Source organism: Panulirus ornatus, chromosome 58 (genome assembly GCF_036320965.1).
Source record: "Panulirus ornatus isolate Po-2019 chromosome 58, ASM3632096v1, whole genome shotgun sequence".
Lineage (NCBI taxonomy): Eukaryota > Metazoa > Arthropoda > Malacostraca > Decapoda > Palinuridae > Panulirus > Panulirus ornatus.
Genome location: NC_092281.1, coordinates 29,777,492 through 29,789,863, shown reverse-complemented (window position 1 = coordinate 29,789,863; position 12,372 = coordinate 29,777,492). Strand labels below are relative to the sequence as shown.

General features: G+C 45.0%; 1 protein-coding gene across 1 annotated transcript; it reads left to right on the top strand.

Moving 5' to 3' along the window:
• The first annotated feature begins 6,344 nt into the window (after positions 1-6,344).
• On the top strand, positions 6,345-8,061 carry LOC139766702 (uncharacterized). Its single transcript, XM_071695622.1, has 2 exons — positions 6,345-6,469; positions 7,148-8,061. Exons 1-2 carry the CDS (start codon positions 6,458-6,460, stop codon positions 7,907-7,909), a joined length of 774 nt encoding a protein of 257 aa, XP_071551723.1. The 5' UTR covers positions 6,345-6,457; the 3' UTR covers positions 7,910-8,061.
• Positions 8,062-12,372: the final 4,311 nt, after the last annotated feature.

Sequence of the window (12,372 nt, the reverse complement as noted above, 5' to 3'; positions counted from 1 at the left end):
TTTTTTTTTTTTTTTATACTTTGTCGCTGTCTCCCGCGTTTGCGAGGTAGCGCAAGGAAACAGACGAAAGAAATGGCCCAAACCCCCCCCCCCCCCCCCATACACATGTATATACACACGTCCACACACGCAAATATACATACCTACACAGCTTTCCATGGTTTACCCCAGACGCTTCACATGCCTTGATTCAATCCACTGACAGCACGTCAACCCCGGTATACCACATCGCTCCAGTTCACTCTATTCCTTGCCCTCCTTTCACCCTCCTGCATGTTCAGGCCCCGATCACACAAAATCTTTTTCACTCCATCTTTCCACCTCCAATTTGGTCTCCCTCTTCTTCTTGCTCCCTCCACCTCCGACACATATATCCTCTTGGTCAATCTTTCCTCACTCATCCTCTCCATGTGCCCAAACCACTTCAAAACACCCTCTTCTGCTCTCTCAACCACGCTCTTTTTATTTCCACACATCTCTCTTACCCTTAAGTTACTCACTCGATCAAACCACCTCACACCACACATTGTCCTCAAACATCTCATTTCCAGCACATCCATCCTCCTGCGCACAACTCTATCCATAGCCCACGCCTCGCAACCATACAACATTGTTGGAACCACTATTCCTTCAAACATACCCATTTTTGCTTTCCGAGATAATGTTCTCGACTTCCACACATTCTTCAAGGCCCCTAGAATTTTCGCCCCCTCCCCCACCCTATGATCCACTTCCGCTTCCATGGTTCCATCCGCTGCCAGATCCACTCCCAGATATCTAAAACACTTCACTTCCTCCAGTTTTTCTCCATTCAAACTCACCTCCCAATTGACTTGACCCTCAACCCTACTGTACCTAATAACCTTGCTCTTTTTCACATTTACTCTTAACTTTCTTCTTCCACACACTTTACCAAACTCAGTCACCAGCTTCTGCAGTTTCTCACATGAATCAGCCACCAGCGCTGTATCATCAGCGAACAACAACTGACTCACTTCCCAAGCTCTCTCATCCCCAACAGACTTCATACTTGCCCCTCTTTCCAAAACTCTTGCATTTACCTCCCTAACAACCCCATCCATAAACAAATTAAACAACCATGGAGACATCACACACCCCTGCCGCAAACCTACATTCACTGAGAACCAATCACTTTCCTCTCTTCCTACACGTACACAATATATATATATATATATATATATATATATATATATATATATATGTGTGTGTGTGTGTGTGTGTGTGTGTGTGTGTGTGTGTGTGTAGACAGACAAACACATTACTCTCTAACTCCTCAGCATCGCTATTCGTTTATCACCGCGTGAGGCTTAAGTATTTCCCTTTGAAAACTAAATATTTCAAAGGTATGGATACGACAGCGCAAGAAAGGCATACATCTTTACATGGACAGCTGTGTGTCAAAGACTTGCTTATCGCCGCTCAAGACCCGTTTGTTTCTTTCGTTCTGGAACTGTATGTCTTTCTATGAGGCCTGTGAAAGGTCGCGTGTGTGTGTATTAGGTACATAGGAGTCGAAATACATATGTATCGACCAGACTGCAAAATACCGTGAGGCATGGAAAATGTAGTGCATGACCTGTGCATTGTGTTAAGATACTTGTATTTTGCTGTCTGAGAACTGTGTATTGCTGAGTGAGACCTACATATCGCTATCTGAGACATGCGAACCGCTGTAAGTCATGGTTGAAGACCATAAGTCAGTATCTGAGACCTGTAAATCGCTGTTTCAGTCCCATATATCGCTATCTAAGGCCAGTAAGTCATGTTTTAGACCTGTTAGTCGCAGTCTGAGACCTTTATGTCGCTGACTGAGTCCTGAAGTTAGTGCCTGAGACCTATAAGTCACTGTCTGAGAGCTACGAGTCACTGTTTGAGACTGCCCGTAGGAAGCCTCTGAATTTGCACGTGTTTGCTCACGTGTTCCGTTTCTTTTTAGAAACTAGTTCTTTTCCTTCTTGGAAACATGCGTTGGCGCACCCATTTCTAACAAGGATGACTGTTCTGACCTCTCTAACTATATTTCCTAGCTTTGACGTCTACCATTTCCAAAGTCTTTGAATACCTTCTCAACTCCCATATCCTTAGACATCTTGAATCTCACAGTCTTCCCCCTGATTACCAGCATGGTTTCCGTAACGGTAGATACACCGGTGATATTCTCTCCTATCTTACTAATGTCTGGTCATCATCCCTGAAAAATCTAGGGAAGTCCTATGTAGTTGCCCCTGACACAGTAAAAGCTTTTGACAGGGTGTGGTATCGGGGTCTTATCTCTAAGCTTTCCTCTTCTGGCTTCCCTCCCTCGCATCTTAATTCCTTTCTGGTCCATCTGTCTCTGTGGATATTGATGGATCGGCCTCCCACCCTTTCTCCATCGACAGCGGTGTCCCTCAAGTGTCTGCCCTGTCCCCTACACTATTTCTCCTTTTTATCAACGATATCCTCTCTTCCACAAATAACCAAGCGTACCCATACGCAGATGACTCAACACTGCGTTCATCCTCAATTCTGCTCTTCCTTTCTCGCGACCTTCATGTCTTCTCGACATTTCCTGAACAAACTCACACTTGAACAGGATATCTTAGTGGGACAGACGAAATCTGACTGAATTCAATTCATCCTAGACACAGTTTCAACCCCTCTCTCGCGATAGAGAACTCCTCACAACTTCAGTCTCTCATTTGAGTTTTGTAACTCCACCTCTTGACTCAAATAACATACTTGGTATTACTGAAACATCCGCTCTTTCTTGGAAACCCCACATTACGGACACAGCGAAGTCTGCCTCTGAGAAACTGGGAGACCTATTTAGACGTCGATTTTTTTCTTTTTCGTCTGAACAGTCGCTCCGTTTATACAAAGGATTGATTCGTCCTTGTATTGCTCTCCCATCTGGGATGGTTCTGTCTTTGCATCATTACTCGTCAGAGTCGAGTCGAAATCGGTCCGACTTAAACGGTTCCAGGCTAACTTGCTAACTTGACCCACTTGCCCTACGCGTTAATGTTGGTTCACTTTCCCTCTTCTATAAGCATTACTTTGGTTTTTGCTTCTGAGAGCTGTCCGCTTTTGTGCCCCTACCACTGCTAGACTAAACGATACTCGGGAAGCTGCTGCGTCATATGATTGCTATGTGGCCGTCCGCAACTTAAGGGATGGCGGGGCGCATTTTCAGAACTGTTTCTTCCCCTACACCTCAAAGCTTTGGAACTCTCTACCTTCTCATGTCTTTCTCAGTAAGTATGACCTGGCACATCTTAAAATATAACTTTTTCACTTCCTCCAAAACTGGTAAATAGTTTTCCTTGTTTCTACTTTTTGCCCTTTCATAATCCTCTCTATATTTTGATTAAGGCCCAGCCTTGATATGGACTTTGGTCCGTGACTGGAACCTTCAACATAAGACATAAGTGTGAGACATGTTTATCGCTATCCGAGGTTTACATGTCACTGTGTGAGACCTGTAATTCACTATGTGCGACCTGTAAGTCACTATGTAAGACCTGTACGTCACTATGTGAGGCCTCTAAGGCACTATGTGAGACCTGCAGGGCACTATGTGAGACCTGTAAGTCACTATGTAAGACCTGTATGTCACTATGCGAGACCTGTATGTCACTATGTGAGACCTGCACGTCACTATGCGAGACCTGTAAGTCACTATGTGAGACCTGCACGTCACTATGCGAGACCTGTAAGTCACTATGTGAGACCTGTAAGTCACTAGGTGAGATCTGTACGTTACTATGTGAGACCTGCACGTCACTATGTGAGACCTGCACGTCACTATGTGATACCTGTAAGTCACTATGTGAGACCTGTACGTCACTATGAGAGACCTGCACGTCACTATGTGAGACCTGCACGTCACTATGTGAGACCCGTACGTCACTATGAGAGACCTGCACGTCACTATGTGAAACCAGCACGTCACTATGTGGGACCTGCACGTCACTATGTGAGACCTGTAAGTCACTATGTGAGACCTGTAAGTCACTATATGGGACCTGTAAGACACTATGAGACCTGTAAGTCACTATGTGAGACCTGTAAGTCACTATATGGGACCTGTAAGACACTATGAGACCTGTAAGTCACTATGTGAGACCTGTAAGTCACTATATGGGACCTGTAAGACACTATGAGACCTGTAAGTCACTATGTGAGACCTGTAAGTCACTATATGGGACCTGTAAGACACTATGAGACCTGTAAGTCACTATGTGAGACCTGTAAGTCACTATATGGGACCAGTAAGACACTATGAGACCTGTATGTCACTATGCGAGACCTGTACGTCCCTATGTGAGACCTGCACGTCACTATGTGAGACCTGTACGTCACTATGGAAGACATGCAAGTCATTGTGCATTGACTTTTACAGTAGAGCCAAGTTCCACGCCAGAATTGTCACTACATCTTGACTCTTCTTCGCCCGCGTGATACCCTGAAGCAACCTCCCAGAGAACAGGAAGGGCGTGGTAATCTTCATATTAACCTGTTAATAACAGTGAGTCAGGAAAATAAAATTTGTCTCCTTAAAGTTCAAGGTTTAGAGTAAACTCGGCCTACTCTACCTTGGCTATGAAATACGCATGTGCCAGTCATGAAGTGCGTCATGAAAAAGCAACACCCCGGCTATATGCTAAACATCTCCAATCAATAGAATTAAAACGCTCAATGTACTTGATCGATCGACATGATAGATAAGCACGATATTGTCTTTAAGTACAAGACACGTTAATTCAACATGCTGAATCTAACTTCACACTAGTGCACCACCTCATACTGAGACCTGTATATCGTCTCCAGACCGACATATCGTAAATTAGATCTACTCCAGTCTGAGACGATATCCAGTCCTAACCCTGAGCATGAACGTCTAAGTTCCAATTATCGCTGCCTGAATTACCATAACATCCCCAGCACAGCATACATGGCCAGCGATGGGCTGCAGTGACTACGATCCAATGTTTCTACGCTGCTCTGAAACAATCTTGAGCAACCAGAAGAGGATGGGTTTAGCAGCACAAATCCCACTAATATCTAATACAAAAGTGAAGGATACTAAAGTTCTGAAGGGAGTTCAAGAACACTTTAGGAAGGCCCGCTGCCCACCAGGGAGGAAGGGGAAGCAGACCAGAGTCGACGCGAGGTGAGACGGTTGTTAAACAAGGCACGAAGGCAATCAGGGCCGGCCTATTAACAAATGGAGGTCGTGTAGCCTTACATATGGACATCAGCCTGTTAGATGTTACCTTCATGACGTAGCAGTACGAGAAGCCAACACAGACATTCAGTAATAACTAAATAAATACAAAATTCTGGTCAAAATTTATTTCATATTCCTTTATTCTTGATAATGGCTGTCATAAGTTTCTATGAATCTATGTGAAGAACAGAGAATTTCTTACAACTCAAGATACCTCCAAAATTATAATTTGTCTAGAGCGTTTATATAATGACTGGTTCCATTATTGTACAAGGTGTCACATGACATCAAGTACATTTTCATATATACTTGTGGGAAGCGGCTATCTTCTCTCTCTCTTTCTCTCTCTCTCTCTCTCTCTCTCTCTCTCTCTCTCTCTCTCTCTCTCTCTCTCTCTCTCTCTCTTAGAGAAGCGTTGAATCCCCTGGCAACGGATGAAGGAGTGACGATCAGCATAAAATCCTCCAGTGCAACGAAACCTCTCAGAATGAGGTAAACAACAGGGTTTCGTTCTCCACATAACCTTCAGAGATCCCAATTCTCACACAGTATAATCCACAGCAAGAAAATCATGATACACGTAAGTGGTATATAGCCAGAAACACTGCCAGAGACCATGGGACTTCTTACTAACCCACGTGGGTTCCAATCCTAGGTCCGGCAGTTAGCCCACAACGAACCCAGGTGCTCATTCTCCCCTTGGGGCTAGTCGATAAATGGCTGGGGTGTGTGTTTGTGTACACATACATAGGAGAAAAGATACGGTGCATTATATATACATATATATATATATATATATATATATATATATATATATATATATATATATATATATATATGCGAATAAAGTGCATATGAACGGGCACCTTCATAGAACATACAAACCTCCAACAGCCAGGATCGAACCCGGGCACAGTCATAGAACATACAAACCTCCAACAGCCAGGCTCGAACCCGGGACCCCTGTGCAAGAGGCGGGAATGCTAACCGTTAGGCTATGGGCGTAACACACTAATAGTAATCATAACAGTAATGACAGTGGAGAGTCTACCAACATGGGCGACAGGGACGGTACAGCTCGATGTCGTGGGCGTGGGTGACGGAGGGGAAAGCTCCGCTGGGCGTGGCCGGTGCCTTCCTAAGGACAGGGGCGCGGGATCTTCATATATAAGCCGACCACGACCATTCCCAGGCAGACCAGAACAACGACGACTTCCCGACGTCATGAACCCACTGGTGGGTCTCTCGAGCAACACGGTCCTATGCACATAGCACTTTTTTTTTACTCAGTGAACCAGTTTCAGTGATTCCTGTATTTCTTTTCAATTTTCGGTCATGAACACAAGTCATACGGGTATTAACGACTGTTTTCCGTAATATACAACTTAAACCTAACTGCACCGCTCGGGTATCTTGCACAAAGCTGAACTTCATACTGAGGCTCACACTAAATATTCAAAACAGTGTTCACTGTAAACGGCATACAAATTCCAATCATCAGGTTAAGCTTCCACTTCCATTTACCTTTCCATACTCTTGCACTGAGGGCCTCCAGGGAAGACAGGCCAGTGGTTCTCTGGTATAACGGTCCAGAAACACCAAGTTCCCTCGAACTATATCACCGAACTCATCCACCTCATGCACGACCCAGTTTTCCCCGCCCCACACATCTCGTATCCCAGCCGTACCTTTGAACATTTTCACCCTGTGAATTTTGATGTATATAAAATTGTTTTAAACCCGTTGAATGAGTTAGCCATTAATCAGTAGCGACTGCTCTTTCTGTCTCTCATGCAGAGTCTGTACAACTTCAAGTACGGATACCAAGATTTAGTCTTCGCACATCCTGCTCATGAGAGCGAGTATAATGCTTACTGAGAACTAAATGAGTAAACAGCGTTTTTCTCTCCGCAGGTACTCCTTCCCTTGTTGGTTGCGGGCTGCGTGGCCGCACCGACCGCAGGCACTTTGGCCATCCATTCCACGCCCCTGCTCTTGGCCGCGCCTTTGGCTGTGCAGCATGAAGTGACGGCTCATGTGCCTACTGATGTAGAGCTCAAGGCAGTGGGAGGGGCAGTGGCTCTGGCCCACCCTGTGGCCGCCGCCGTCCCCGGGTACACCGTCCAGGGTGAGCTTCGTCAAGTGGAACATACCGTCGCCGCACCTGAACCTGTTGAGGTTGACGTGAAGAGCCTTCCCATCCTCGCCGCCCCCATCGCCCACCCTGCTATTGCTCCGGCTCTTCCTGCTGTGGCCCCTGTGGCTGTGGCCCCCGCGGCTCTCACCTACTCCAACTTGAACCTGAACGTGCCAGCACCTGTGCCAGCTGGAGACGCCCCCGCCCCTGAAGAGCTGGTCCAGCGCATCCCCGTCAAGGCTCTTGGCCGCGCTCACTACTCCTTCACTCCCCAGGTCACTGAGGTCCGTCCTGAACTCAAGATCTACGAGAAGACCTTCGACGTCGCTGTGCCCAAGCCTGTCTATAAGACCAAGGAAGTGACTCCCATCCATCACTCCTACGTGCCCGAGCCTTATGCCGTGCCTCAGCCCTACGCCGTACCTCAGCCCTACAATGTGCCAGTGCCAGTTCCCCAACCCGTCCACATACAGCACCATGTAGCTGCTCCTTTCGCCTACGGTGCTGCCCCCTGGACCGGCCCCGCCGTTTCCGTCTAACACTGAGTCTCCCTCGGGAGGCTGCGTCAGCTTCCACTGCCACCTGCAGTGGTAGAGTGACGTCGCAGTCCCGCTGTAAATATCAAATCCATATATATAATCTGTAATAGTCTCTGACTATCTTGAAGGCAAAATAAATTTCAGTGACTCTATATATCTCTTATTTTATTCTGATGCAGAATTCATCGGGTCAGAACTAACAAGTACAGTATGTACCTCTCTACTTCGGCGTTCTGTGGTCCGGCACGTTTCGAATCTGCTGCTATTAGTTTGTGGATCTGCCACCAGGGCGACGCTTTCAGCAGCGGTAAGGCGCCTAGATCTGTTTACACTGCAGCCGTTTTAATTTCTTGTAGCCCTAGAGCAAGTGTATAATGCTGATGAATTTGCCTTGTATTGGTGATGTATGCCACGAATAACCCTTGCGCAAGATACTGAAGAATCTCCTTTTGGGAGTAAGGATTCCAAAGCTAGGGTAACAATTCTTGGCTGCACCAACACGTAAAACCAAGCTGATGTTAACTGAAAGAGGGCTCTCCCAAGGTCCTTTAAAGGGAATAAAGGAGACAATTTCTATTTTTCGGCATTTTCTGTGGTCCGGCAATGGGCAGCTCTCAATGTTGTCTGGATTAAAGAAGTACAACCTGTACTGCGAATTCTACAGATAAGTTAGCAAAAATGAAAACGACAACAGTGAAGACCGAGGTTACTATAAACGATATTGACTTAGAGTAAAATTTATCCCTAAGTTAAACATCAGACATATCCAATCACTGAATAAAAGTGTTGGATGGAGTTGTTATTTCGACATCATGCATGCTGCACACGGTGTTTTTCTTTCTAATCAACAGGTTTTACAGGCGTCTTTTCGCAATGACTAAAAAATCTCACTTCCATAAACGCACCTTAAACTATAATTCTAACCCTGTTGAACTTCATCAAGATCTCTGCAACCAATTCTTGGGTAGAAGACTGTTGACATCAGCCGCCTAGGGTGGTACGTCAGTTCTGAATTGAAGAGCGTTAAAGTGGTGCCTAGAACCATCTTACACTCTCCATGTTAGGGTTGCTGGTATCACTTTCTGTCTCATCAAATGAGACTACCGGGCTAGTCCTGCCAAACATTTACTCAAATCTCCCTCTTTTCTTCACATACGTTTTTAAATGTAATCATGATAAGACTCCAACGAATCTATGGCCACTCGTCCCCAGCATATGGGTGCTAAGAATCTCTAGGTTTCCGCCTGACTCTACTGCTAAAGGGAGGGCTCAGAGCGTAGTAGTACCGGTCTCTCTCACGACTCTCTCCCTCTAAAAGACCTGTCTCAATTTCCTATTCACTATATCAACATGAGTGGTCTCTCTTGTAGCCTCTTTCCTTTTGAATACCATCTGTCTAGTATCTATCTTACTTCTCTCTGACACCCATTGTATAATGCTGTTCTTACCAGCCTCTTTCTCTTACCAAAGTATAATCTCCACACACGATTCCAGTTCAAATGTGGTGTCTGTGCTTATTCCAACATCGACACACCTGTGGCACTCCTCGAGCAACTTGAGTCCCCCAGACTTTCGTACCATCTGGCTCAAGGTCTGTTTCCCAACTACCACTGATTTTCTTCGTTGCGCCTACTGCTCTAATTTCATATATCATATATCTTTCTTCGACTATCCTGCCATAAGGTCGTGAAATCCTTTCACCCACAACCCGAGATCCTCTACCTAGGAGATTTCAAAGTTCACCATAGGGATTGGAAGGATTGAAGCCCTCATGTTCCCCATTCTCAGTTACCAAGAGCAAATTACCACCCACCTCCTCCATATTCCTGACCGCTGTCGCTGTGTGACCACTTTACTAATATTCTGGATCTGTTTTTCACCTCTAACCTTTCGCACTGTAGCTACACAATTTCACACTCCATTGGTTCATCTGACAACACTCTCATAAATGTATCTATTCTAATAGCACCTTCACCTCTAGCAGCTCTATCTGAACATAAACATTGGCACCTCAACAAAGCTGACTGGAATAACTTACGGAAATTCTTTTCTGACTTTCCTTGAGTAAATTACTGCCTCTTATGTGGGATGCTTCTGTCCCCTCCAAAAGCACATCATAGGTTGCGGGAGTGGATGCATTTATCCCCTCTTCCTCCAAGACGACCACTTTTACGATCCATGGCTCAACCGTTCCTGTTCTCAGGCCATTCAAGCAAGGGACCAGGCAAACTGAGTTGGAGAAATTCTCCTTCTTCCGACTCCCATTCAAAAATTATCGCTGCCCGTAATCACTGCAAATATCCGTGGAGCAAAACGTTCTTTAATTCAAAGGAAGAGCAATAACCTCTTCTCGTCATCCACTGATAGGTCTTTCTGGCCTTGGCTAACAACTTATGTCGCTTTACCTTTCCTTCACTATTCCGTTCTGACGGTTTTATGGAAGTCTCTTTCTTGAATTATTGTTTCTCCTCGTATTTTATCTTAAATGACTCTAACATTCCTTCATCCACGATGCTTCTCTTACTAATCCTATGCCCCTCCCCGTAGGCTCTTTTCGAACTGTCCGAAAAGCGTTAATGTCTCTTTAAACACAAGTAAAGCTTTTGGACCCGATGGCATCCATCCCCGTGTACTGTAAGAGTGTCCCTTCTGACCTTGCACCTGAGTTTGCTTGTCTGTTCCTTTTCTCTTTAAAACCAAAACTTTTCCTTCGTCTTGGAAGCTTCCACTGGTAAATCACATTTCCAAGAAGGGTGACCTTTCTAGCCCCTCTAACAGTTGCTTTGACATCTACTATTTCCAGATTCTTTAAATCACTTCTCAATTCCCATGTCCTCAGAAATCTTAAATTTCTGTCTTTTCTCTGATCAACAGTAGGCTTCCGTAAGGCGAGATTCTCTGGTGATATTCTTCCCTATCTCACTAATTGTTGGTCATCATTCCTGAAAGATCATGGGGGAATTCAGTGCAGTTGCCCTTGATATGGCCAAAACTTTTGACAGGGTGTGGTTTCCTGGTCTCATCTCTAAGCTCCCTTCTTCTGGCCCTCCATCACTTTGCCCCCTCATATTTAGCTTCCTTTCTGGCCGATCTATCTCCGCGGCTCTTGATGGATCAACCTCTCCCTCTTTCTCCATCAACAGCAGTGTCCCTCAAGGTTATTTCCCGTCTCCTAAACATTTTCTCCTATTTTATCCTATCTTCTACAATTATCACAATATATTCATACACTGACGACTCAAAACTACATTTCTCCGCATCCTTCAATTCTGCTTCTCTCCTCTCATTCGATCTGCATCTCGTCTAAACACAAGTTCCTCACTATTCTCAGGCTTGGACAGGATATCTCAGTGGGGTAGAAATCTGAATAAGTCTGATGCCTATAAGACCCTTTTTCTACCCATCTCTCTATCGAAAATTCCCTACAACCTTTCCTTCGACGATTCTGTAATTCCAACCCTTGACTCAATTAACATACATGGTATTTTTGTAACATACACTAAATTGGAAACATCATATTACTGAACAAGTTAAGTCTACCTCAAAGGTACTGGGAGTCCTGTCTAGATGCCTTAATTTCCCTTCTTCTGAACAGTTGCTTCGTTTATACAAAGGACTGATCCATCCTTGTATGGAATATTGTCCTCACATCTGGGGTGGTTCTTGCTCTGCATCCTTACTTGATGGAGTCGAGTTGAAAGCGATTCGCCTGATAAACTCTCCCAGGCTAACTTCAAAACTCGACTCGCTTGCCCTACGCCGCAATGTTGGCTCACTTTTCCTCTTCTAAAGGCATTACCTTAGATTTTTACCCTAGAGCTGGCAACTTGTGTGCTCCCACTCGGGAAACAGGTGCGTCACATGTGTACAGTGTGATCGTTGACAACTCGAGGGTGCACCGTTCTGAAAGCTGTTCCTTTCCCTATACCTCGAAGCTTTGTAACTCTCTACCTTCTCATGTATTTCTCAATAATTATGGCGCTGCACTTTTTAAAAGAAAAATTCTTCACTTTATCCAAAATTCGTAAAAATTTTTCCGTCTCTTCTTTTTCCCTTTCATTAACCTCTATATTTAAATCTATGCCCGACCTTAATGTAGACTTTTGTCTATGACTGGGCCTCCAGCGTAAAGAAAAACAAATCAGCGGTGACAGAAGCCCTATGATAGGAGTGACCTCCACCTGAACAGAGTAATAAAAGTCTACTTTTGCCGGGTTAATGAGAACATCAGACATGTGCTAGACATGAACCAATACTGAGCCGTGGATTCGTTTAGGCAGATACAGAGCCAGCGCGGCAAGTCCAGTCAGCTCAGCCAAGATTCAACCATCAGGTCCGGGTAGACAGGATTCCCCACTGCAATGGAGTTGGGACATATACGACAAGGACAGATAGTCGACTGATACATAAACCAATACCAGCAGGTATTTAAACGTGTAAACAAGTGACTCCAAACGCCCCTA